Consider the following 26,138-nt stretch of genomic DNA (forward strand, 5'->3'; position numbering starts at 1 on the left):
TTTGAGCCTAGTCGTGACTCTAAACATTTTGTTTTCAAGTATTACCACCGGATACATAAATGCCACAAGCACTTAACTGAGGGAACCCTTTGGATTCGAATTTAGCTTTGCTTAAATTCCCAGACAGTGGTGCTCAGAGTTCTTAAACGTACTCTTTATTGTATTAGATCACGACTTTAAATGCTTAGTCTCAAGATTTTCTTGACACCTTCATACGACAAGCATATAGTTAGGGATAGCAACTCATTTGAGCTTTTTAGGCCAATTTTGACTCTCCTAACCATTGATGCTCAAAAGCTTGGATTCTTTTTCTTTTGATTTTTCTTTTTATTTTTTTTTTGCTGTTTCTTTTGCTTCAAGAATCAGTCTTTTTGTTCAGAGAATCAATCTTTTTGATATTTCAGAGAATCAATAATACTTCTTTAAATTCATTGTTCTTCAAGATCCAATATGCTTAACTTCAATATCAATTATGCACAGTTAATTCATGCATTCAAAAAATAGAGATCAGGCCACCACATCAAAGTAATCAGAATAACTCATAATATATAACTTAAAATATCATGCATTTTGCTACTTCTTTTTCAAAAATTTTCTTTTTAAGCTTAGTGGACAATTCATGAGACATCTTTAACCATAAAAATTTTGAAAATAAACTATTAAAGCAAAATCCTAAGAGTGATCATGCAAAAGTTAGAATAGAAAATAAAAAATAGAATGAAATACTGAAAAATAGAAAGAAGGGGGGACGAAACTCAACCACCTTAGTGCTGATGGTTGCTCAGACTGTGCTCTTTTGTGAAGATGATTCACTTCCCTTTGGTGCCATTGATGATAATATACACCTAGAGCTTGCTCTGTAACACCAAACTTAAAAAATTCGCTTGTCCACAAGCAAAGAAAACTTGGTCCTTTCTGTTTCCTTATGGGCGTTGAATGCCCAAGCTCTCTTCCCCCTTCTGGCGTTGAACACCAGTAAGGGGCACCCTCCAGAGTGTTTTGTTTCTCTCCTACGTGTTCTTATTTCTGCTCTAAGTGCTACATATGATCACAAACGTTAGAAAAATAGGAAAACTATGAAATCAATAGAAAATAAAATAGTATGAAATCAAACTAAAGTAACAAAAAGAAAATAGAAAAGAAGAAAATACTATATGATACTCATGGTTGGGTTGCCTCCCAACAAACGCATCTTTAATGTCATTAACTTGACACTTGATTGCTGAATTTTCTTTCTCTTCTTTCAGTTGGTTAAAAGAAATGACTCCAAGGAAAAAGAGGAGGAGATTAGTGTCCTCAGATTTGAATTTCTCCTAACAAATTTTCTTTTTTTTTTATTTTCAGCTTGTTCTCCTTGTTTGTTAGGGTAGGGGTTGGATTCCTTCTTGCTAACCTTTTCCTTTTCATGGATATCCTCTTTTGTTCCTTGATCACAATCCCCTTTTCAGCGTATTCCTTAATTATCGATCTCTACCACTCCGAATTCAGAATTTGGGTGTTGTGTGATTGGTGGAGTGTACCCTTTATCAAGAACTTCTTGAATTTGTGGTTCAATGAACTCACCCTCTATGTAGCTCTCTGCTTCATTGGAGTGTAAATTCCTATAAATGTTTTTCTCTCCTACAACCTCCTTTTTTCGTGCATATTCTTCTTCTTCCATGTGTGAGGGTGGAGAGTTCTCTACTTCATTGGAGGTATGGACTCCTTTGAATGATTCCCTCACATTCTTTTGTATGAATTTGCATTGCTTCCCTTGTGAGGGGTTTGCTTGTTCCTCTGCCCATCGCTTGGTAATCACCTCCACATGCCCCTCTACATTCTTGACACTTATTCTCATATCATGTATGCAACTTTGAGCGGCCTTCCGTAATTCTTTTATTGTAAGCTCTAAAGTTGATAGTTCTTAATAAGGAGAGGATGATTCTTGATATAAATAATGAGATGGTGGCTCTTGATATGAGTAAAAGGAACATGGTTCTTGGTATGGATAGAGAGGTGGTGGTTCTTAGTATGAGTAAGCAGAGGATGAGGATGAAAATTTTTGCAAAATTTTATCTGTTATTTACTCCAGTTCTTGGTAGACAAGATCAAAAGATGATGGTTTTTGACATGAGCAATATGGAGCACTGAAATTTTCTTGGTCTTGGTTTTTTCAACCAAAGTCTGGATAATTCCTTCATCCATAGCGATTTGAATTACTCTTTAGGTGTGAGTAGTAGCCCATGCGATCCTTCTCCATAATTGTTCCTCAGCATAAAATACCAAACAAAATTAAATGCATCAGGTGATAAATAGAAAAGCAAGGAAGAACAAAAATATATATTTTTTAAATTTTGAAAATAAATAAAAAAATAGAATACTAATTTGAAATAAGAAAAATAGCTAGAAATTTTGAAAAATTAAAAAAAATAGAAAGAAAGGAGTTTAAAAATTTTCGAAATTAAAAAAGAAAGAGAAAACATTAAAGGAACACCAAACTTAAAGTTTGAAATTAAATATAAAATAAAATAACAAATAAAATTTGAAAATTAAGGAAAAGATAAATAAGATAGAGATTGAAAATCAAAAAAAATAAACAAGATAGAAATTTAAAACAAGAATGCAAGAATTAACCAAAAAATTTCAATAATTAAAAAGAAAAGGTTGTAAAATTTTTGAAATTCGAAAAGAAGGAAAGAATTAAAGACTAAAGAAACAACAAACTTAAAATTTGAATTTAAATAAAATAACTAACACAAAATTTCAAAAATCAAAGAGAAGATAATTAAGATCAAGAAAGATAAATAAGATAGAATTCGAAAATTCAAGAAAACAACTAAATAGAAAGAAACACCAACTTTAAAATTTGAAATCAAAATAAAGATAAGATAGGATAGGATAATTATTTTTTTAAGATAAGAAAGATAATTATTTTGTTTGTTTGTTGTATTTGCATAAAGCACAATAATAAAGAAAGCAATAAAAAGTTGATCAAGAAACAGTAATGAGAAAACAGTTAAGGTCTCAGAAATACTCACCCTTCCGGATTAATATTTCTTACCAATTATTTTAACAATAAATGATTCATTATATGACAAAATTTAAGTGATTAAAACCTGTCTGTTCAGTGAATTAATCTCCCCCAATCCTACTTAAAATGTCACATACAAGGTCAGATCTTTTGAATTAGAGGGTAAAGTTCAGAAAACTAGTTTAGCACCACAGAAACCTCAATTACGTAAGAACTCTGAGCACCACTATCTAGGAATTTAAGCAAAGCTAAAATTTGAATCTAAAGAGTTCTCCCAGTTAAATGCTTGTGGCGTTTATGTATCAGGTGTTAATACTTGAAAACAAAACGCTTAGAGTCACGGCTATGCTCAAAAGGTGCAAAGCACCAAAAGAAAAAGTTGTGGTCAAGAATCAAGAAAAACGGCTAATTTTTCAAAAAATTTAAGATAGATTCAACAATAATTTCATAAGAATAACCCTCAACACAAGCAAATCAAGTATAATTTTTATGTATTATTGGTACATTTGTCTTAATTTTTTTGAAAATTTAGCCATCGAAGATATATTTGATACAAATCAAAAATTTTTAGAACAAAATTGAAATAAAATAAAACTTAAGAGTATTTTTTAAACTTTTATCAAATTTCAGAGATAAAAAATATATTTTACCTATAAATAAGATACATTAATATCTAAAGATAGTTAAAAAAATAAATATTTGAATATCAGTGTTAATTTGATATCATGTGCATAGTTTAAGTATTAAATTGATGCAATTCTATTTCTTATTATTATTAAGTACGATTTTTTTAATTAAAATGGGACCTAATTCTAAGAGAAGAGAAAACTATGCTATAATCATTTCGGGAATGGCAATCTCTCTACAATTATCATCAATAATACTCTAAGTTTCTAAGAAGCATATTAACAAAATAAAAATCAAAATTTGCTGTTATTTTTTTCCTTAGCAAGTTACTTTGTATATCTATTTCCTCCTCTATATGTATGCTAGAATTTTAGATCCTATTCCTTATCAATGTAGGTTGCAATGTGCTTGACAATATTGGTAGGATGTTGTAAATTTTTTTTTTATTCAAAATTGTTAAAAAATAACCTCTCTAAAAATCATATTCCACTATCACTATTTTTTGTCTTAGGTCCCACAGTCTTTAAAATTATGTAAAATTTTTATAACTCACCCCTAAAGGTTGTGCACACTTTCAAATTGACCTTATATTCTATATCCACCTCTCTAGATAGATTCATGTGATCCCTTTGTAGCTTATTTTACCATGATTTTTTTCCGTTGTACCATACAAATTTACCTTAATATAATTTTTTAGAGAGCTTGCCAACTCATGAAAACTTCTGTTTTTATAGGTTAAAATTTAAATATCTGACACTGTTTTTAAAAAAATTTCAAATGACCAAATATAAAAGAAGATCACTAGATTCGATTCAGTTAGTTTCTTATAGGAATGTGAAAATAAAAAATCTATTTATTACTCGATTAGATTGATCTAAATCCGATGTAAAATTTCATCGAATCTATGCATTAAAGGAAGTTCTAAAAAAGTAAGTTAACTAATAAGAATGTTCTATACCCATATTTAGATGCTTTCGGACAGTCTCACACCACATAAATAAAATATTATTCAGTATTCCTAAGTTTTTTTACGTTTGAAATCATGTTTATTTTCCTAATTTTTGGACAAAAATAATCTTCTTCCCTTACCTTCTCCCCACGTCTATTTAATCAAATATATGATGGACAGTTATAATGATAGTGACACTATCATCATCATTGAAGTAGCCAGAGAGTCTCCTACTACACCAACCAAACAACAATGTCACTCTTTCCACTCTTATCTAATCGCACACACATTACACATACTCAGAAAACTCAAGAAAATAGAATGAGAGAACGAAGAAGACAGAGAAAGAAAGAAAAAGAAGAAGTTGTCTGATAATGTGGTTGCAGTGGCTGTAGGTGATGCTGAACCAGGAACAGTATGGAGTCAAAATCATAGAGACAAAATCGTATTTAACACCACTACTACTACTACTACTACTACTATTACTGTTATTGTTGTTGTTGTTCAAGATTTTAGAATGATCTAGAGAAGGGGTGCATATATGGCCTCCTTTTGAACCCTTTTGCCTTCTTTTAATTCTGACTATAAGGAGAATTTAGTTAGTGTCTGTCAAATAGAAACTCAAGAGACAATTTTATTTTGTCTTTTCACGATACTTTAAGAAATAGAGCAACTTTTTATTTTTTTGAAAAGCTGTGACTTCTGAGATAAAGGTAATGTAGAAGACATTTTTATATTGTCTTTTCATGAAAGAAAAACAGAAGAAGAGTAGAAAAAAGAGATTTACATATGAATGACATTTTTTTCCAGCGGGGCGGGCATCTGTCGGGAAGCAGTTTTGGGGGCATTTTTTATCCTTGAGAGGTGGGTACGGGTACCCGTGTAATAAACAAGGCGGAGGCAGAGGCAGAAATTCCTATCTCGTAGGTATCCATTTATTACTCGTGATCATAAAATTACAAAAATAACCTCATATATATATATATAAACCACAATTTCTGCGCTTCTCTCTCAGACTCTCACTCTCTCCTTCCTCTATTACACGAGCCTTTCTCTCACTCAATCTCACCAACACTTCGTCACTTCCTCCTTCTTCCTTCTCACTGCGTTGTCGGCGTCCTCCCTCTCTATCCCTCACGTCGTCGTCCTTCACCTTCCTCCGTCACTGTCGCCGCTTACTTTCTTCCTCTCACTGCTTCGCTCGCTACTTACTTCTAGCTTCACCACCGCCTCCACTTTACAACGAAGCTTCATATCTATGATGTCGATGACATCCTTCCTCCAGCAATGCCTCTGCTCCACGACATTGATGATGCCTCTTCCACTAAAATTCTACGTCACCTCTGCTCAGTGAAGACAATGATAACTGTGCTCTGTGGCCGACCACCTTGTAATAAGTTGGATGTTTATGTTAATTGATGAAATTAGTTTTAATATATACTTTAATTTTTAATTAATGAAATTGCTATGAAATTGGAACATTGGAGTTAGGGTTTAAATTTTGTTATTGTGAAATTGGGTTTAGGTTTAGAATTTGGATTCTATTAATGTGAAATTGGATTAGGTTTTGGGTTTGTGTTTATTAATTGATAAATTTAGGTTAGATTTAGATTCTGTTACTGAGGAATTGAAATTAGGAATTTGATTCTTAATGTGAAATTGAGACATTGAATTATAATACTAAGTTTATTGTGAAACTATTGTTGTTTACTGAGTTTTTTCCTTTTTAAATTTTTTTTATTTGTTTCTTTCAAATCCGTAGATATCCGCGGATATCCAAATATCCGGCAGGTACGGAGTCTCCGTTACCCGTCACAGGGATGGGACAGGGACAGGAAGGGTTTCTGGAGGTGAGGGGCGGGGGTAAGGGGCATGTCCCCTCCCGTGGGGACCCGTTTTCATCCCTATTCACACAGTCATATATCCTAATTCAATCATCATATGCAATGTGACCTACGTCCAGTCTCTCCCACAATAGTGGGAGAATTTTCACTATCTTTCGTAAAGATTACAAACACTAATTTATCTAGGATTCAACTCAATTCTATCTAAGACAAACAAGCTTCTACCCAAACTAGATTTGGCTAGGTTCACTCGCTAAACTTGCAACCACTAAGTGCTCACCCAACTTAGCAAGGGAATCTCCTCAGAATTATGTGTACAAAACGAAAAAACTTACAAAAGATTTTTGATATAATTTTCTAACTTTTTCTTATAACTCTCTTTGCCTTTTCTCTCAATGGCTTTTACTGATTCCTTACTTAATGCCTTTTTCTATTGAAAAAAATAAAGAAAGATGAACACTAAAAAACAGAAAATTTAATGTAAAACTCTGAAGGAGAAAAAAAGGATAGCTTGTAAGCTATGAGAATCTAAACTCTATGCTCACTTCTTTCTCTTTAGCATCACGATTTAGGTGGGTGGTTTCATATGCAAAGCATTTTTCTCGCAACTCATCATAGGACATTTGTTTTAGGTTACCACTCTCAGAAATAATAGTAACTTTGGTTTTCCACTCTTGGGTTAGGCTTCTCAATATTTTTCTCATTAGCACTTGTTCGGTGTGAGTCATTCCCATAATATCCAAGATGTTGATGATGACAAAAAATCTCTCACATTTTATCAATAGTTTCTCCTTCCTTCATAGCATCTTATATTCTTTTCTTAGCATGTTGATCCTTGTTCCTTCACTTGTTCGATGCCATTTTGAGTTATTTGGAATTTATCCCAATTTTTTTTATTATTTTGCACCTTGATACCTTTCGGTACTCCTCAAAACTAATTGAGCAGTGTATCATGTTGATTGCTTTGGCATTTAGTTCCACATTTTTCTTGTCTTCATCGTTCCATTTAGCTTCTTCTTTGGGTGTTACTACTCTTTCTGCACTTGTTTTTGTTGAAATTTGTGGACATTCACAATAATCTTCCAGATATCGTAGTCAACAGATTGGACAAAAATCCTCAACCTTTTCTTCCAGTAGTTGTAGTTCTTGCCATTGAAGAAGGGAGATCTATTGTTGGATTGACCTTTAGTGAGTGTGTAAGGCACGATATTTGAACCCATGTCGTTGGCCATTCGGATATTTTCTCCAAGTTGTAAAGTTTAATTTGGTTTCTTAAGACCAAGCTCTGGTACCAATTGAAGGTTTTAGAATAGTCTAAAGAATGAGGTGTTGAAGCTGGATTTATCCCATATAGGATTGAGTTGAATTCTAAAAAAATTGGTGTTTGTAATCTTTAAAAGATAGTGAAAATTTCACCACTATTGTGGGAAATACTGGATGTAGGTCACATTGTATATAGTAACTAAATCAGGATATATGACTGTGAATTTACTAGATGTAGGTCACATTGCATATAGTAACTAAATCAGGATATATGACTGTAAATTTTTCTTCTCTACTTTTCTTCTATTTTTCTTTCATAAAGAGATAAAATAAAAATATCTCCTATATTACCTATATCTCAGAAGTCATAGATATTTAAAAAGTAAAAAATTGCTCTATTTCTAAAAGTGTCAAAAAAAGATAAAATAAAATTACCTCCTGAATTTCTTCTTGACAGACAATTCAATAACTAAGTTTTTATCCTGTCAAAATTAAAAAAAAAAATGTTTAAAAGAAGACCATAAATCCAATCTTCAATTTTTTGGGTCATTTTAAAACCTTCAATAATAATTATTATTATTATTTAAGTTTTGAGAACCTTATCTTTGGACTACACCCTCCTATTTTCTAAGACTATTTATTAATTCTCTCAAAACTTAAAAATATATGTCTCGTCAGTGCAAAGTGCAAAGTGCAAAGTGCAGAGGCATCTTCATGAGGGGTGCATATGAAAATCTTACTTTAATGCATAAGATACCCAGAAGAGAGCTAGGCAGCAGCCACATCAATCACTCCCCTTTCATTATCTTTTCTTCTTTTAATTTTCTTTTTATCTCTTTGCGATTGTGATGACTTCATGTTGTCACCTTAGATACAAGATAGACAGATAGAGACAGTGCAATAATCATAACCAAAAATAAAAATGGAAATGTTTCATTGCCACCCTGTTATTACGATACCTAGTCTCCTTACCCTCAATGCTACAACCAATCATCACTCTTAAATTTTTACCTTAAAATTTCAGGTACAACCATTTGTAACAGAAAAATCTCAACGTATTACGTACTACTTCACTTGCAAATATTATTTTCATTTATTTATATCTTTTCATTGTAAAATGGAATATACAATTTACTTAAGACTTGTTTAATATAATACGTTAAAAGAATATAAAGAAAAGAAAGGAATTAAACTACATATAAAAACAATGCATATTATTTATGTTATTCTTATTCAAGGTTGAACCTTTAACATCATCATCTTATTAATTTGACTTTTATACACTATCTTATTAATTTGACTTTTATGTTATTATTATTATTATTATTATTATTATTATTATTATAAACAACTCAAACCCTACTTATTACATACAATATCTATATATGGAGTGCAAGTCTTGTACTTGATGATTTGCTAAATCTTCCATCAATTAGATGATAGAGACCTAGTGGGTTTGAAACCTATATTTATTACCAAAACCAAGTAAATTTTATTCGGTTGAAGTTCACTTTCTGCTGATTTTTTTGGTTATGGAAGAGGTAAAGGTGTTGTGCCGCGTTATAGATGATGGAGGTGCTACACTAATTTGTGGGACAGCTTTTTGTTCAGATTTGGTGTTAAGGAATCAGACTTTTTAAATTTTTTGTTTTTAGGTTTTTGGAAGCAAATCGGAGGGTCCGTTTTGTATGGAGGGAGGATCTGAAATTCACATAAAATAAACGAATTCTGTGATTTTTCCATGATCAAAATTTTTTTTGATGATTTACATGAAATTGGATGGTCCGTTTTCTCTATTAATTTGTTTTTTGAATTAAGTTCAAGAAATCGCTGAGTCTGAGTTGTGCCTAACACCACACCAATATTAAATATCACTCCTTCCCATATCCAAGTCTAGCACCGGCTTTACCTCCATAATCAAATTAAAAAGCGTTCACTTTCTTCTTATCAATTTTCTCTCTCTTTCATTTGTGTCATAAGGTGTTAGGCGTCTAAATCACCTAGAGGTTTACATAACAACTTTCACCATAGCATTTTTTATTTTTTACTTCTACGTGCATATTGATCCAAAGAAGAGACAAAGTGTGAAATTTATAGTAGAAGGATCAAGAACTAAAAAAACAAAAGGGAATTTACGCATGGATAAATAAAAACCTACTAAATTCTAACATCATCTTACACATTTATGGTATTTGGGCTTTATATTCTTTATTTTTAGTGTTTATTTTTTTATATAAAATTATAAAAATAAAAATAGTGAAAATAAAAACATTAATATACATCTAAATTCCAATTGAACAAATTAAAACTTGATTTTCAGTGGTCTCAGCCAATAGAATTTAGGTACGACTGTATGATTGGATTGTGAGAGAAAAAAGTCAGCAAATATAATGACTCAAAAAAAAAAGAAGGAAAAGTAATAGTGTATGTATGTAATTGTAAACAGATTTTGAAACAGAGAATCAGATATGGGATAGGGGAAACATCATGTTGTGGCTGCCAATGCCCATGCCATTTGCCTTTTTAATCAAACCACCTACCAAAGCATATCCCCTTTTTCGTTCATTTTCATGTTTGATTTATTTATTAATATCTTTTGACATCACATCTTGTCATATACGTGATTATGTATTGAATTTAAGATATTATGAAAATTCAACTTAATCTAAGAATAAAACATACAGATTTAATATTAAAAATAGATGTTAAAAAAATACATAAAAGTAATACATATAACATATTCTTAAATATTAAAAATTTAAAAAGATAAAAATACAAAAAAAGATGTTTCTATTACTGCTATATTTTAAAAAATTAAAAAAGTATATATTTTTCGATCTCTAATTTCAAATGCAAATTTTACTTTTTACAATAAAATTTTTTTTGAAAGCCAATAATTTTTAGAATTTTTAATTGATTAACATAAATATTAAATTATTTTTAATAAATAAATTTAACTAATTTATATATGTAAATTCTGAAAAATATAAATACAAACTATATTGATTTATGTGTATAAAATTCAGATAAATATAAATATAAATTATATATTTCTTATGTGTAAAATATTTATAAATATAAATATAAATTATTACTAATTAAATATTAACAAAAAATGATAATATTTACTGAACACTTAGCATTGTACTTTCCAATATTGTATCTCATGATATACTAAGCAATTATAAGCATAACATATCCCATCTATTACATGCATTGGCACCTGCCAAGTGATTTGTTTTCACTTTTCAGGTGGCTCAACTGCCACATAAGACGGCGCTGCCACAGAGAGAAGAGCAGTGATGGATCTTAGCTCATATAGGTGCTGCTTACTTGCAATGATTATATACCTCACCACATTAGTAGTGTCTTCATAAAATGGCTGCATGAGCCATCATTCAAATCCTTGAATCCACACACCACTATAAAAGGGTCAACTAGGATACCCTTCTTTCTCTCAACTCGCATAATAAAAAAGAAACTAAGTCCCTTCTTCCCTCCAATGGCATCAAAGTTCTTCTTCACCTCTCTCACTTTGCTGGTTCTTTTCTGCTTGCTTCTTGTGAAAGACACTTCTGGTTTGTAAATAATCTTTTTCTTCTTGTTTCTGTCACAAACTTTGGAAGAAGAAAAAAAGAAGGTATCATTCATAACATGTTTTGTTTAATGGCAGATTATTGCAATGCTAATAAGCATGGATGCTTTGATGCTCAGGCAGCTGTTCTAAAGGAGATTCGAAATAGAAAGGTCTATCACTACTTATACTTTAGATTCTATACTTTTGTTTGTGGTACAATTTATAACACTATTTCTACGTTGTTAATTGGTGCAGGTGTTTTTTGCTTTCAAGGATAAGAAAACAAGTCTGAAGGCTATGCTGCAAGGATCATCATCATCAAGAATGATGAGAGATGGTGAAAAATCAGTGAGTTGGGAGCTGAGGAGGGTTCCTTCTGGTCCAGACCCACTCCATCATAACGGTGGCATTGGCAACCCCAAGCCTCAAACCCCTTAACTTCATATATATATAGTTCTGTTCTCTTGACCTATTAGTTTTCTTTTTGTTATCACTGTGAAAACTGAAGAGTGTTTATCTACTTAGTAGCTATATATATAGTTTAATCTGGGGAAAGAAAAATGCAATGTGTAGCAGTGAAGTTCTCTTACTTTGACATGCACTAGAATATATATATGTCAGCTTAGCTTGTTCCTGTTCTTCTTTTTTGGTAATTAGTATTATGTTTTTAATTTAAAGCACATCTAGTAAAATTTTATGAATCACACCATATCACAATGGCAAAGAAATCAGCTTATCATACAATAAAGATTTCAGTGATGTTAGCCATAACTAAAACCAGTGAAGTATGGCAGATACTGAATCTAGAGAAAAAGGAACAAAAGAAACTGATCTTCCTTCTTCCATGACATTTTTTATATGCTAAATAGAGACATTTAAAAAATAACACGTAAAAAGTTATTATCTTTATTAATAATTAATAATAAAAAGTATATATTAATCGACGGTAACATTACTCTTAGTCTTAGCAGTAGATGTGATATTGGGTCTGAAAACCAGTGACATTTTCATTATGGCAATTTTCAATTTTGTGCTTACAGCTCATAGTGTTGATCATGGATTGGATTGAAACGGAACCTTTATGAATTATGACAGTTATGTGTTTTGGCCCTTTCTAATTCTTCCACCCGAATAACTACATAAATATGCAAGTATATGTACCATCTTCTCTGATAACTAACCTCGATCTTCTACTCTCAAATTTGTACTCATGATAGCCATAGTGAGGGAAATGACATCAGCAATAACACATATGCTGACGCAACCAACTATATTTTGTGACAATAGCCAAATCCAATAACCAAATCTGGCGAAACATATTCTCTGGCCCTACAACAAACGAAGATACTATTTAAGGATTTCAAATAAAATGTGGTAGTACATTTTTTTATTAGTTTGATTTTGCATCGATTATTTCCTTTTTAATCTCTTAATAAAAAATAAAATTCTAAAAATTGAACTGAACATTCGGAACCATGACCAAAACTCAATAGTGAACTTAAAGTTGAAGGTGATATTATGTACAAGTCTCAAGAACTAAAGCTCGTACCTTTATGCGCCACACTTCTCGACGCTTGCATTTCCTCAAAGAATTTGAAGAATTTGAAACGAATCCACGCGGTCACCATCACCTTAGGAATTTCAAGCCATGACTTCATTCGAACCAAGCTCGTTTCTTGCTACGCTTCCTGCGCCCAGTTGCACCATGCAAATACAATATTCTCCTTCGCAAATCGCAAACCAACTTTCCTCTTCAACGCTCTCATCAGAGCCCATTCCAACCTCAGCAATTTTGCCCAATCGCTCTCCCTGTTCCGCTTCATGGTTCTCTCATACAAGCAGTTTGATCGCCACACGTTCCCTTCTGTGCTCAAGTCTTGCGCTGGGTTATCGTCGCTGAGGCTCGGTAAACAGGTCCATGGAGCGGTTGTGGTTAATGGGTTTTCCTTTGACTTGGCAAATTTGAATGCTTTGATAAGCATGTATGCGAAATGTGGTGACTTGGCTTGTGCCCGCAAGGTGTTTGATGGAATGGTTGAGAGGAACGTGGTTATCTGGACAACTATGATGGCGGGTTATGGGATGCATGGAATGTTTGGAGAGGTGTTTGAGATGTTTGATAGGATGGTGGAGGCTGGGGAGAGGCCTGATGGTGTGAGTTTGACGGCGTTGTTGTCGGCGTGTAGCCATGGCGGATTTGTGGAGAAGGGAAGGGAGTATTTTGAGATGATGGAGGTGAAGTTTGGTATTAAGCCAGGGCTGCAGCATTACACTTGTATGGTGGATATGTTGGGGAGGGTTGGGGAGGTTGAGGAAGCAGAGAGGTTGATTTTGAGGATGAAGGTTGAGCCTGATGAAGCATTATGGGGTGCCTTGTTGGGGGCATGTAGAAATCATGGGAAGGTGGAGGTTGCTGAGAGAATTGCAGAGAGGGTTTGTGGGAGGGAATTTAGTTTGGCTTCATCAGTTTGAATCCATGATAATTCTAGTTATATATGTATGAGCAAGTTCATATATCTTGCATGATCAAACTTAATTCTTTTATATAGTTTTTTTCCGGGGTCTAATCATATATGCAAATTATAGTTAATCATTTATTTGAATTCGATTAACATTTACCAGTTCAGTAACAAAATTGAATCATTGGGCAAGTCAATTACAAAGCTCAATCACCCTCAAAAAAATGTTTTACAGATAAATCCGGAACATAGCCACATAATTGAAGATCAAAAGACAAGAGCTCCAAAGCTGCATAAATATGCTCATTCTCTTCATGAGATTTATCACCTGCCACAAACTTGTGCATGCTTGAATCAATCTCAATGGAGCTAAAGCCTGGTTGCTTTTGAATCCCACGGACCTTCATTGCCCTCCTAACTTTGTTTGCACCTTCCCACTTTCCAACCGATGCATAAATGTTAGAAAGGAGCACATAATTGGAATCTCCACCAGGATCCAATTCAACAAGATATCTCATCACTTTTTCAGCCAAATTAATGTCCCCGCGAGTCCTACAAGCAGCAAGCAATGACCCTAACACCACTTCATTAGGCTTCATGGGCATGTTCTTGATTACATTCAATGCCTCTTCCAATCTCCCAGCTCTACTATAGAGATCCACTAGGCAACCATAGTGCTCAATCCTAGGCGCAATTCTGCGAACTCTCGTCATGTAATCAAAGATTCTTATGCCCTCATTTATGAGTCCGGCATGGCTGCATGCTGTTAGAGCACCCGTGTAACTGACCCCATTAGGCTCAAACCCTTCCCTCTGCATTGAACTGAATAAACTCAGAGCCTCATCCGCAAGACCATTAACGGCGCAACCTACAATGATTGAGTTCCAAGACACCAATGTTCGCTCCAACATGCTCTCGAACACTTGGCGAGCAAACTCTATACACCCACACCGAGCATACATATCAATCAACGAGTTGGCAACCTTAACATTGTGCAATAACCCTTGTTTTGCAGCAAGTCGATGCACCCACAAGCCAAGACCAAGTGTTCCCAAGTTGGCACACGCAGCAAGGACAGCAATAACAGTAACATAATCAGGCACTGCACCAGCGAGCTGCATTGCCCGAAAGCACTCCAATGCTTCCTCGTGACAATCTCTCTTCACAAAGCCGCCAATCAAAGCAGTCCAAGAAATGGCATTCTTCACAGGCATTTCATCGAACAGGTGGAGAGCACATTCCGTCTCGCCGTTCCTCATGTATCCGTCGATCATGGTGTTCCAAGTCACCAAATTTCTTACACCCATTTGGTCAAACACCAACCTTGCAGAGCCCACGCTGCCGCACTTTGCGTACATGTCGATCAACGCTGTGCCAACGATGACGTCGTTGACGTCCATGCAACCCAGTTTTCGAGCGTGCGCATGCAATGCACATCCGAAGGAGATGTTGCTGTGAGATGGGTAGTGAGCGCAACCGGAGAGAAGAGTAATGAGGGTGATGTGGTTGGGTTCGGCACCGGCTTCCCTCATGCGAACGAAATCGGAAGCAGCTTGGAGTAAGTTTCCGTTTCGGCAGTGCTGAGCTATGGAGGATGTCCATAAGACAGTAGGGTTTGGGTCTGAGGATTTTTGTGTGTGTCTTAACAACAAACTATGATGTTTGGTGATGTTGGGTTTTATGGAAGACTTGGAATTTGTCTGAGGTGGAGGATGGGGGAGTGATGATGTTGGGGTAGCTGTGCACGCAGGTTGCAGCATGGTTCCTTACGGTTATGGACTTATGGGTACCCCTCTTTCTTTTTTGTTTTGTTTTCTTTATCCTGCTATTCTTTTTTTTTAAGTAAATAAATAAAAAGGAAATATTATATTATTATGTTGAAAATATAAACATTCTCTTTGACAGGAATACTCTGATATTATGCCTTAAGTTTCATGTGGTACTCACTGGATCACCAAACTAAATTTGAAGGTCTATTATCTCTTCGATTTGTATGGCATCGCATGAAATCAAAATTAAGAGAAAAAAATCCTCAAAAACGTGTGACCATGTTTTATAGGATTTATGGCATTTCTGAGTTCGGCAGAATACTATTTCATATCACTATCAGCCTTCAATTTTTCAACGGCTATGGTCCAATTGAAGAAGGAAGAAAAATGTCGGTTCAATTTTTCTTCCTAATACAGCTATACAAGTGACATTTTCAACTTCTCATTTTTGGTGACAAGCATGAATGAGATTGAAGAACTCTGCACTCTCTTTTGCTTGAGCTTTAGCCCTACCACCAACTTCCCTGTATTAATCTTGCACCTTTTTTAAGTCTTTTTGGACAAAGAAGTTGTCCGGTAGGAACATAACACACAAACTACAAGTAACATGATAATCAAGTACTAGGACTAGTAGTTAGGCACCTTCAATCAATCAGTATCAAACTTGTAATATGAATCATAACAACCTTTGTTTTAACATTTGTAATATGCTGGCTAAGTTGTTGCTATGCATGTGTAACAATCAACCTTGTATTGTATGGATAACAGAAGACTTACCAAATGAAGTTTCTATAAAGCCAAATACTAAAATAGGACAAAACAAAAACTCTTTATCTACATCTTGGAATAGTATTTTGAAGTGTTTCACTGTCCACAAACAACACAAAAATCACAAAGCAAACAATGTATACTACCTTTTCGGCTGCAGTAACAGAAAATGGAAAATTCTTTATTCAGGTAAATAGCACTATAGTCTATGGCAATAAGAATCACAACTTGCACCGGACTTAGCTCCAAAATCATCTAGCATCAGCAGAGGTAAAAGAATCAGCAAAACCAGAAGGCTTGGCTGCTATACTTCCTCTACTGTTTTCAGTACTGGCACCATAGCTAAATTCATTGCTCTCTGCTTCCTTCCAAATCTTCAGCATTTGTGGGAGCGGTCTACTGTAGTCAATACCAGAGTCGTAATCTAACTCATCGTCAACCGGTTTCCATTTCTCAACCAATGCCACGAGTACATTCACTACATGACTCATATCCGGCCGGTGGTGTGCCTCCCTTGCAGTGCAGTGTCCGGCGAGTTCAGATACAATGGATATGCTCTCGAAAGCCTCGTCAGTTGCTTCCAAAGCTGGATCAATGGCAGCCATGAGCTTTTCTTTGTTTGATTTGATTCGCCAAAACCATTCTGCTAGATATCGTCTTTCCTCCGGGCGGCTCTCATCAAGCGCTGTTAGTCCAGTCAGTAGTTCCATCAGGACCACCCCATAGCTGAACACATCAACTTTGGTGGTGATTTTCCCCATCACTGAAACATATAGACAAAACTTAGTATGCCGAGCTAGATGGATCAAACTGAGAAAAATTGAAGATTTAAAACAAGTGTAAAGATGCTAATAAACACAGGGTAAACTCACAAGTGTAAAGATGCTAACAAGGATGATGCAATGCATAGTAACTCATAAATACTTAACTATAAGATAAAGGATACAAAGATCATATTCTGAAATATAAACTGATTGAACTTATAATTAGACATTATCTTCTTGTTAATTATCTAAATGTAGTAGGGCACCTGATTAAAAATAATTGTGTAGTATATTTAGCTAGATAATTTCCTACTTTACTAGGGGCATGATAAATAGTTGTGCTTTTAGCTACTCAATGAACAGAACTGAATTTTAGAAAGGCATTGACAATTACAAAGGTAAACAAAAATTGATAGCAGAGTACTATAAAACAATGTTCATTAACAAAACACTCAAAAGCAAGCACGAAAACCGAATTTACTCACTAAATTTTTCATCAGTAAATTAAGTTCTTTTAAGAACATTCCAGCTGAATACAAACATGCAGCCAGATACGATGCCTTAAGAATAGTGTGATCCTGTTATTAAGTTCTAGAGGTAATTAAAAGTAACACCTGTTACCTGCATATTCAGGGGCAAGGTATCCAAATGTTCCAGCAAGCTTGGTTGCCACAGATTTTTCACCATCCGGAGCAAGCTTCACAAGACCAAAATCCGAAACTTTTGCATGGAAATCATCACCAATTAGAATATTAGAAGACTTGAGGTCTCTATGGATGAAGGTCTGGCAGGCAAGACCATGAAGGTATTCGATTCCTCTAGCAACATCTAGAGCTATTGCAAGCCTTTGTGACAAAGACAATGGTTTCAATTTCAAGCTTTTCCAATGGAAAAGATGTTGGCTAAGAGCACCAAGAGGCATATATTCATAAACCAAAAGTCTCTCATTGCCTCCAATGGAATACCCCAAAAGAGATACCAAATGCCTGTGACGAACCTTTGAAAGAACAGCGATTTCAGCTTCGAACTCCTCCAGCGCCTTGCTGCTGATAACACCATGCTCCATTCTCTTCACTGCTATTTTAGTCCCATCTTCAAGTTCACCCTTGTACACAGTTCCAAACCCTCCACGGCCTAACTCATTTTCTGAAGAGAAATTGTTGGTAACCTTGCGTAGGACTTGAACCGAAATGACAAGGTTTCCAGCCTCAATTATATGAGAGTTTTGAGTCTCACCACTAATGTTACTCAGAGAACTTGTCCCAGTCTTAGTTGATAAGCTTCCAGTGGTGGTATCTGAGACTGTAACTTTAACCACATTATCCCGATTGGATGGATCTCTCGGGTGCACCACAATGGAACTTGGAGCATCCAAGGAGGCCTTTTTCTTCTTCATGGAACAAATGAAGAGGAAAACAACCAAAGGAACAGCAACTACAAAGACTGTAATTCCAGACACAATTGCCACTGTCTTGAATCTTTTGGAATGATCCAGTTTAGATTGACTTGAACTTGAATTCATATTGGGATCATGTGCCTTATGAGAGGAGGATGAAGGGGGTGACAGGTTGTCTGGAGAAGGATGTGAATTTTCAGGCGGCAGAGACATTCCTCCACTTTCAGTAGTAAGAAGAGGGTTTCCCACAATAACAACCTTAACATCTTTGCGAAAATTTGGCAATGGGGGCTCAAGACGGTTGTCACTTAAATCAAACAACCTCAAAGATTTCAATTCAGAAAAATTACTAGGAACCATGCCAGTTATGTTATTTCCTTCTAGCCTAATTTCAAGTAATGAATCTAACTTAGCAAGTGAGGGACTAAGAGTACCGTTGAGCTCGTGCCGTGGCAAATTGATTATAGATACCTGGTGGTTGGAATTGCAGCTCAATCCGAACCATGGCCCTGTGCTCTCTGTGCTTCCAGTGCATGGATTGTTGCCTGACCAATCCGAAATGAGAAACAATGGATAGTTCAGATTATCCAGAACATCTAGCAGTGCAGTAACTTGAGGATCACATTCATGCCCTGGCTTAATTTGACAAAAGAAATTGTTATTATAAGAAACATTTGCAGCCTTAAATTCTGGTATTGGACCCATTAACATGTTATTGTTCAACACCAGTAACTCAAGTTCCATTTCTGCTAGGGATTCAGGAATCAAGCCAACAAGTTGATTACTATTGAGGTTGAGCTCTTGCAAGGAAGTAAGGTTTCCAATATCATGTGGAATTCTCCCATTGAACTGATTTCCATGTAGCCAAAGCTGTCTTAGGAAAATCATTGAAGAAACAACATCAATAGGACCCGTTAACCCTTCACCTTCTTGATTGTTCAACCATAGAACCTGGATAGAAGATTGAGCAAAAGTTTCCGGAATCTTACCGGATAGCCTGTTCCCGGAAAGCCTCAGGTTCGTTAGGGAAGGCAATGTGCCTAGAAAATCCGGCAACGGTCCAACCAAATTGCAATTAACAAGAGAAAGATTGGTTAGTTGCACTGATTTTTCCAAATCAAGAGGAAATGACCAACCACTAGTTCCATTCAATGAATTTTCTTCCAAAGACAAAACCCTCAAGCTGGTAAGTCCGTTGAAGAAATCTGAAGGGATTGCTTCAAATGCATTGTAATCCAAGAAAGCAAATTCCAACTTAGATAATCCACTGAAACTAGGCAACATCCCAGTGAGATTGTTCCTTTGAAGGCCCAAGTTGTAGAGTTCTGATAGCTGATTGAAATTTGGAGGCAATGTTCCTCTGAGTCCAAGATTCTTGGCCTGAATCTGAGTGACTCTATCACCACTGCAGAACACATAAGGCCATGAAGGAGGGCCACATGGATCATCTCCATCTTCCGGCCATTTCAGAAGCTCAGGATTCTCTAACCCTTTTCTGAAAGAATTCAGAACTTTGAGATCATTTGGGTCTGTGTCACCATAACACATTCTCATAATTAGGCCAAAGAAGAGAAAGAACAACACTGCCATGATGTGGCTACCTTCCATTGTTACTCTATAAGGAAGAAAAAATAGAGAACCCCAAGTACTCAAGGAAGGAACTTTGACACTAAACTCAGAACCCCATGAAGGAGAAAAACCAATGTCTCTGTCTCTCTGACTTGTGTGGCCATAAAAATGAGGGACAGTAACTGCAAGAACTAGAAACAGAGAAGCTCAGAACTCAGAAGAAGATAATTACATTGAGTGTGTGAATGAGAATGTGAATGTGAGTGTGAAAGTGAGTGCTTGTCTTGTTTGTAACTTAACTAAAAATAGGTATAAACAAAAGGGAATTAAAATTGAGAAAATGTTGAGTACCTCAGAGGATTAGGAAGAATAGAATAGAGAGAGACAAGGACATTGCAATGTGGAGTATCTTCAGCTTTTATATTTTACTCTGCTTTTCATCAGAGAAGGAAGGAACCTAAAAAAAGTGTTAGTCCACTCTTTCCTCTTCAAACCTTCTCTTCTCTTCCTTTTCTTTTTCTCTCATTTTTTATTATAATTCTCGGCATCTTTTATGGATTGGCCTTGAATGGGAATTATAAATCTTTCTAGTTTTTGTAATTCGATCTTTGAATCCTATTAACATGAAAAAGAGACAAATTTATTTACCATATGACCAGGTCAATGTTAAATAAAAGGGTAAATTTTTCTATATGGTCATTGTGTGGTATAAATGGAAAATTAAATAGTTTCCATTGGTAGCTAGTTTTAGAATTTTATTTTTGATAATATTAAAGACAAAAAAAAGATAAAATTTGTCTTATTTAATATTTATTAATTATTATAATAAATAAATAATTAATAAATATTAAAAAAATAAATTTTTATTGTTTTTAATTAATTTATTTTAATTATCAAACATTTTAATTTTATTTTATAATTAGAAAACAGAGAGGTATTCGTAGTTATCGAGGTACCTAAATGAGTAACTCAAGTAATGTTGTAGGCTTGTAGCTGTTGACTACTTGTTGTGGGGAAATAAAATTAAATAAATAAATTACACAAATATGTGGTACTAAAAAGAGAAAACAACAATGGTGGTGGGTCCCATGTGTTGTCCTAGAAGTTCCATAGATTTGTTAAGCTTTTGTGATGGCGGCTCAATTCTAGGAAGGCTTCCCGCTAATGTCGGTTAACCAATGCTAACAGTATCATGCATGATTCATGACTATGTATCTTTCTCTTAAAGTAAAAACTAAAGTCTAAAACAAATAAATGAACCTGTTATAATATTAATTTTAATACTGAATGCATGAAGAGTGGAGACTAGAAACGATTTAATGGTGACTTATGGAATTCATTACAGTCAACATGAAAAACCAGTAATCAACTAGTTGCAATAAATTATTTGGTGCATTGTGTAAGAAGAACCTACACATGCATATGCTTATGGAAGTTGATTCTGCTAAAGTCATTGGCTGGAATTAAAAGAGAAGTTTCTGTGTCTTCTTTTATAAAATACTGCAATTTAATTGGAGGCTGGAATTGAATTTTGAGAATTTCATAATAAGCTTACTCCACTTTCTACTGTTTACACATATATTCTCTCCTACCAAAATTTCTACTCCCAAAGCATAATACTTTTTGAGTTTGGCATAGCATCCTAAGTTACTTTGTCTATATTGTTAAATAGTAATTCTCCTAGAAATACTTTGTAAATGGACAACTTTGCATTTACATCCAAAAATAAATGTAGTTAATCTAATCCTATTGGGAATAACAGGATAATTTAATTTATTGCATGATGGGAGTGTATAATTAAGCCAAATTGTGATTGTCATGGAAATTCCTTATGTCAGTATAGCATCCAACAAGTATAAGGATGCATGAAATAAAGTGCACAACTGAGAATTCTGATCAAATTTTGTTGGTTCTGATTTTGTCTAACACATTTTTATCCCAAAGAATAAATTCTTATGTTAGTTTTTTAAGTGTACTTTGATCAATTTATGAAGTTGTAGGTTGACTAAAAGGAAGAAAAAACAAATTATTTTGCTCTTTCTTTAGTGTTACAATTAGAAGTTTCTTCTTTTGACCAAAATAGAGATGTGTGAACTATGAAGAAGTGACAAGCATCAAAATTAGGGTCTTCAACACATAACACATAAAGGTCATTAGAAGATTGATTTGTCCTTTTCCAAAATATAAAGTAGCATATTAATACAAACTACTATTAATGTCAATTTTACTCGAAGTGTCGGTAGTGACAATTAGGCTAATTTTCTAAGTCTAGATAATTTGTAATGAAAACCAAATTATATATATATATATATATAAGTATCATAGTGATGTTTGTCAAAGAATTGGACCCTTTGTGGGGCTAACATGCAGACATGTTGTTAGGCAAAGTCATGAATGTGAAACTTGTTTAATCAAGTCATTGGAAATGACAATGTTTGTTTCTATGTTTAGATTTTTATCAAAGTATGCACGCCTTGTCAAAGCAATCATAATTTTACTTTTACATTAGTATCTTCATTCCGCATTTTTCGCATCTCCATTGGCTTCCAAAATCAAAGAATTCACCTCCTATAAAATGGCAGTATAAAATCAAACTTAGTCTATACTTGTTTATGCAGATGTTCTAAGTTTTAACACTATTCATGCACTAGTAGCAGAATATTGTAATTTTTTAATAATTATGAAACCATGGCAAAAGTACAATCATAATATCTACTACTATTGCATGAGACAATTCAGCTGCAGGGAAATTTTAAAATGTAGATTTTCCTTAACTCATTATTCTAGAGCTTTACAAATGAAATAGTAAATTTATACTTGAGAATAAGCTTTTCTCCTCATTTTCTTCTAGTGATATGCTTAGTGAAAGTTTACAACAAATTCCTTCCTTCTTTCTTCTTACTTAGAAGATATAATTAAACCCTCTTGACTTAATATCTCTGCTAAGGCCTGAGCACATAAGAATTTTTTTTTTCCAGATGAAGTTTCTCCAAAGTTAAGGAGTTCTCTCTAAAAATGAAGTTTATCTTTTTGATAGTTTTTAATGGCATCTATAACCTTTGATGAAAATGTGTCATCCTCAGCAATAGGATCTGGCAATGGAGGCAATGATACTAGGCTGAGAACACCCTCCAGAAATGCATGTAAACAGTATGCTGAATATGTAACATGGTATCCACCTTCTTGAACAATTACAAGGCGTCCATCACTGTGCTGTTTTGCAAGATCATGAACAATCTTCCCAATTTTTCTATAACCCTCCATTGTTAAGCATTGCCTTCCATTTGGATCAAACTGAGGCACATAAAGTAAGTAAAGATTCTTTATTGTTACATAATGATGGAAAAAGTAAAGATAATGTGATTTGACTATTGTTAACATTTTCATGTTCCATTCAATTGAAGTTTGTAGAAGGAAATTTTACACAAGAAATATTTTTTTTAATATCTTATTTAAAGGATTCGATTGTGAAAGAAAACTGACTTAACTTCTGTTGTAATTGATGAGAACAATCTTTTTTGTGATTGAAATGAAACAGATCATTTCTAAGGGTATATTTGGTTGAGGGGTTAAAAATAGGTGAAAATGCTAACTATGGCAAGAGTATGAATCATGAACCTAAAAGAAAATGATAAATAGAACTTACTGCACTTGAGTCTAGTCCAATTGTCAAAACAATCATATCAGGTCCAAACTTCTGGATTGATGGAATAACCAATTCATTGAATGCATAAACATATCCATTGTCCCCAGTTCCATTTGGTAGAGGTATGTTCAAATTGTAGCCATAACCTTCACCTTCTCCTAGCTCATCAATGGATCCATTATGGGGATGGGATGGACCCCATGATCCATGGTTCATATGAAGGGAAATGGTAAGAACCTTATTAGACCTATAGAATCCCTCAGCAGTACCATTCCCATAATGAACATCAATGTCTATAACTGCAACCTTGTTACACACACCAGAATCTAAGGCCAATTGTACTGCAAGGCCAGCATTGTTGAGAAAACAGTAGCCATCAGCCTGAGAAGGTTGAGCATGGTGGCCAGGGGGCCTAACCAAGGCATAAGCAACTTTTCCATGTCCATCAAGGACATGCTTCATTGCACAGAGTGTGGTTCCAGCAGCAAGAAGTGCTGCATCCCATGATCCAGGGTTCAAGAATGTGCCAGCACATAGCATTTTCCCTCCTCCTTTATCAGCTTCTACTAGTTCATTTATGTATTCTAGCAAATTACAAAAAAATTGAAACTCTATCAAGCACTATTTCATCTCAATTAATTAATTAATTAATCCTACTTATCACCATCCTAATCCCCAATTAGACTTGCAAATTCCAATCTTAGCAAGTGCTTCTGGGGACTCGCATACATAAAAGTTCAGATTTTTTTATACAAAGATCAATTTTTTACCAGAACCCAATTTCCCTCCAAACTTAAGAACACTAAAAAGCTCCCAAGATCAAAGCAATTATGGCAGCACAGCAATACACACAAAAAAAAAAAAAAAAAAAAAAAAAAAAAAAAAAACAGAAAACATAAAAAGCTAAGGCGATGGAGAAATGAAGAAGATAGTACATAGAAGGTACCAGGGGTGTGAAACGAGAGGAGGTGAGAGATGAGAGCAGGTGAACCAGGATGCCAAGAAATGAAGGGAGAAATAGGACCTCTCTTGAGGATGGAGACCATGTTCCTGAGCCTGTCAGAGTTCTCAGGATGCTTCTCCAACACATCCAAGAAGCCAGGGTCGTCACCAGTGTCAAACACTCCAATGCCAGTTTCGTGCTTCAGCATCCCTTCGTCCCAGAAAACGTTGATGTGGTTCACTGTGACTGTTGAACACGCTTCAGTAGCCATGGCAGCAATGCTTCAATGTCTTTTCCTCTAGGCTTTTGTCTCTGCCGTCTGCCCATTTTTTTTGTCATGGGCCGTCTGCCCTTAAGATATTATTTGCACATACTTGGGCTGACACCAATAATAGTTTTTGTAAAGCCCAACTGATTTACTTGGGCCTATATGTAATTGTTGTTTGAAATGAGCCTTTTCCAGCCAAAAATGCAGTAAATGGACCTATTCGGACAAATAGGCCCAATCTAAAACTGTATTCATCCTTCGGCAAAAGAAATGCAGCATCACCGTTGACATAAATGGATGAGAGTTTATATTTCTTAACTATTTTTTTTGAGTTCGATATTTACTAGAGGATGAAAATACTTACTTGAAAGGATCGCTCATTTTATGTCTGTGCAGTACCAAAAAATTAGTTATTAGACTTCTGACCTAATTGATATTCTAGTAAAAACAAAAGAAAATGCAACATTGGATTCCAAAAAAAAAAAAAAACTTTAAATTATTGATCGAGATTGAATGTAAAAGGATATTTAATACGGTCGCAAATGTACTAGGCTTTTATTAATAAAATTGAAAAAAAAATGTCAAAAGTGTTCAACCTTGGTGAAATTATTCCATAGTCCTCAACTCTTTTTTATTTTTAATTTTCATTCTTGAACCCCCCCCCCCCAAATTCTAATAAAACTTTAATTCAAATTTATAATATACTAAAATTCCAGTTATTTTATTGTATTAATTTGATTACATAATTGTGTCTAAAAACATTACTAGAAATTGGAAGTTACAAAATATATATTTAAAGAATCTACTTTGGAAATACATAATTTGGGGACAAAAAAGAATTATATCTTTAACCGCGTTTGCTTAATGTTCTAGATTATTCGGGGAATATGCAACTGAATTAAAAAGTTTTCAACCACTTTCATGTAGTATCGACCCTACTAAAGCAAGTACTTTCAAGTACATAGAGTGTGTTCATATTACATCATATCATCATATTATATGTTTCTCTCAAAAAATAAGAATGCGGGTCAATTTAGTTCATGCAATTTGAAAGCAGCCTCTCTCCTGTTTGATGCTTTTCTTACCCACTTAGCAGAGTGCAAACTGATTCAGCCCAAAAGATTTGAAAAAAATATCTGACTTTCCGTAGTTTCAATATTATAAAAAGAATTTACGGTACTATCTTGACTTTTCTCATCGAAGTCACAAAGAGTTAGTAGTGCTCTTTGGTGGCGCACGCATTAAGCTTGTCTCTCAAATAAAATGCTTCTATTCTTTTTATGACT

The 26,138-nt window shown here is 34.5% G+C and overlaps 5 protein-coding genes across 6 annotated transcripts; 2 read left to right on the forward strand and 3 right to left on the reverse strand.

The window, feature by feature from the left end:
• Positions 1 to 11,126: 11,126 nt before the first annotated feature.
• On the forward strand, positions 11,127 to 11,708 carry LOC140174704 (uncharacterized). Its single transcript, XM_072200205.1, has 3 exons — positions 11,127 to 11,271; positions 11,367 to 11,440; positions 11,526 to 11,708. Exons 1-3 carry the CDS (start codon positions 11,196 to 11,198, stop codon positions 11,706 to 11,708), a joined length of 333 nt encoding a protein of 110 aa, XP_072056306.1. The 5' UTR covers positions 11,127 to 11,195.
• A 739-nt stretch (positions 11,709 to 12,447) lies between these two features.
• LOC112706950 (putative pentatricopeptide repeat-containing protein At1g56570) lies at positions 12,448 to 13,863 on the forward strand. The gene has a single exon (XM_025758485.3). It carries the CDS (start codon positions 12,789 to 12,791, stop codon positions 13,740 to 13,742), a length of 954 nt encoding a protein of 317 aa, XP_025614270.1. The 5' UTR covers positions 12,448 to 12,788; the 3' UTR covers positions 13,743 to 13,863.
• Positions 13,843 to 15,757, reverse strand: LOC112706948 (pentatricopeptide repeat-containing protein At1g05750, chloroplastic). The gene has a single exon (XM_025758484.3). It carries the CDS (start codon positions 15,487 to 15,489, stop codon positions 13,936 to 13,938), a length of 1,554 nt encoding a protein of 517 aa, XP_025614269.1. The 5' UTR covers positions 15,490 to 15,757; the 3' UTR covers positions 13,843 to 13,935.
• A 384-nt stretch (positions 15,758 to 16,141) lies between these two features.
• On the reverse strand, positions 16,142 to 20,689 carry LOC112706951 (receptor protein kinase TMK1). 2 transcript variants are annotated; one of them, XM_025758487.3, is made up of 3 exons: positions 20,347 to 20,689; positions 17,652 to 20,177; positions 16,142 to 17,029 (listed from the first exon to the last, which is right to left on the reverse strand). In XM_025758487.3, the coding sequence occupies exons 2-3, from the start codon at positions 20,032 to 20,034 to the stop codon at positions 16,518 to 16,520; spliced, it is 2,895 nt and encodes a 964-aa protein (XP_025614272.1). In that variant the 5' UTR covers positions 20,035 to 20,177; positions 20,347 to 20,689; the 3' UTR covers positions 16,142 to 16,517. The 2 variants fall into 2 exon arrangements, with proteins under 2 accessions (XP_025614272.1, XP_025614271.1); XM_025758486.3 differs by having other exon boundaries at positions 17,652 to 20,186; positions 20,347 to 20,561.
• A 1,954-nt stretch (positions 20,690 to 22,643) lies between these two features.
• On the reverse strand, positions 22,644 to 24,986 carry LOC112706952 (histone deacetylase 8). Its single transcript, XM_025758488.3, has 3 exons — positions 24,588 to 24,986; positions 23,642 to 24,225; positions 22,644 to 23,289 (listed from the first exon to the last, which is right to left on the reverse strand). Exons 1-3 carry the CDS (start codon positions 24,853 to 24,855, stop codon positions 23,005 to 23,007), a joined length of 1,137 nt encoding a protein of 378 aa, XP_025614273.1. The 5' UTR covers positions 24,856 to 24,986; the 3' UTR covers positions 22,644 to 23,004.
• Positions 24,987 to 26,138: the final 1,152 nt, after the last annotated feature.

The sequence above is a fragment of the Arachis hypogaea genome, chromosome 8, assembly GCF_003086295.3.
Source record: "Arachis hypogaea cultivar Tifrunner chromosome 8, arahy.Tifrunner.gnm2.J5K5, whole genome shotgun sequence".
Classification (NCBI taxonomy): domain Eukaryota; kingdom Viridiplantae; phylum Streptophyta; class Magnoliopsida; order Fabales; family Fabaceae; genus Arachis; species Arachis hypogaea.

Coding starts and splice junctions, on each gene's coding strand:
- LOC112706948 (XM_025758484.3), bottom strand. CDS start 15,489: ATGCTGCAACCTGCGTGCACAGCTACCCCAACATCATCACTCCCCCAT.
- LOC140174704 (XM_072200205.1), top strand. CDS start 11,196: ATGGCATCAAAGTTCTTCTTCACCTCTCTCACTTTGCTGGTTCTTTTC. Junction 11,272..11,366: donor TCTTGTGAAAGACACTTCTG/GTTTGTAAATAA, acceptor GTTTAATGGCAG/ATTATTGCAATGCTAATAAG. Junction 11,441..11,525: donor AGGAGATTCGAAATAGAAAG/GTCTATCACTAC, acceptor TAATTGGTGCAG/GTGTTTTTTGCTTTCAAGGA.
- LOC112706951 (XM_025758487.3), bottom strand. CDS start 20,034: ATGGAAGGTAGCCACATCATGGCAGTGTTGTTCTTTCTCTTCTTTGGC. Junction 17,030..17,651: donor CCTTGCCCCTGAATATGCAG/GTAACAGGTGTT, acceptor TATATGTTTCAG/TGATGGGGAAAATCACCACC.
- LOC112706950 (XM_025758485.3), top strand. CDS start 12,789: ATGTACAAGTCTCAAGAACTAAAGCTCGTACCTTTATGCGCCACACTT.
- LOC112706952 (XM_025758488.3), bottom strand. CDS start 24,855: ATGGCTACTGAAGCGTGTTCAACAGTCACAGTGAACCACATCAACGTT. Junction 24,226..24,587: donor CCTCTCGTTTCACACCCCTG/GTACCTTCTATG, acceptor GTAATTTGCTAG/AATACATAAATGAACTAGTA. Junction 23,290..23,641: donor TTGGACTAGACTCAAGTGCA/GTAAGTTCTATT, acceptor TATGTGCCTCAG/TTTGATCCAAATGGAAGGCA.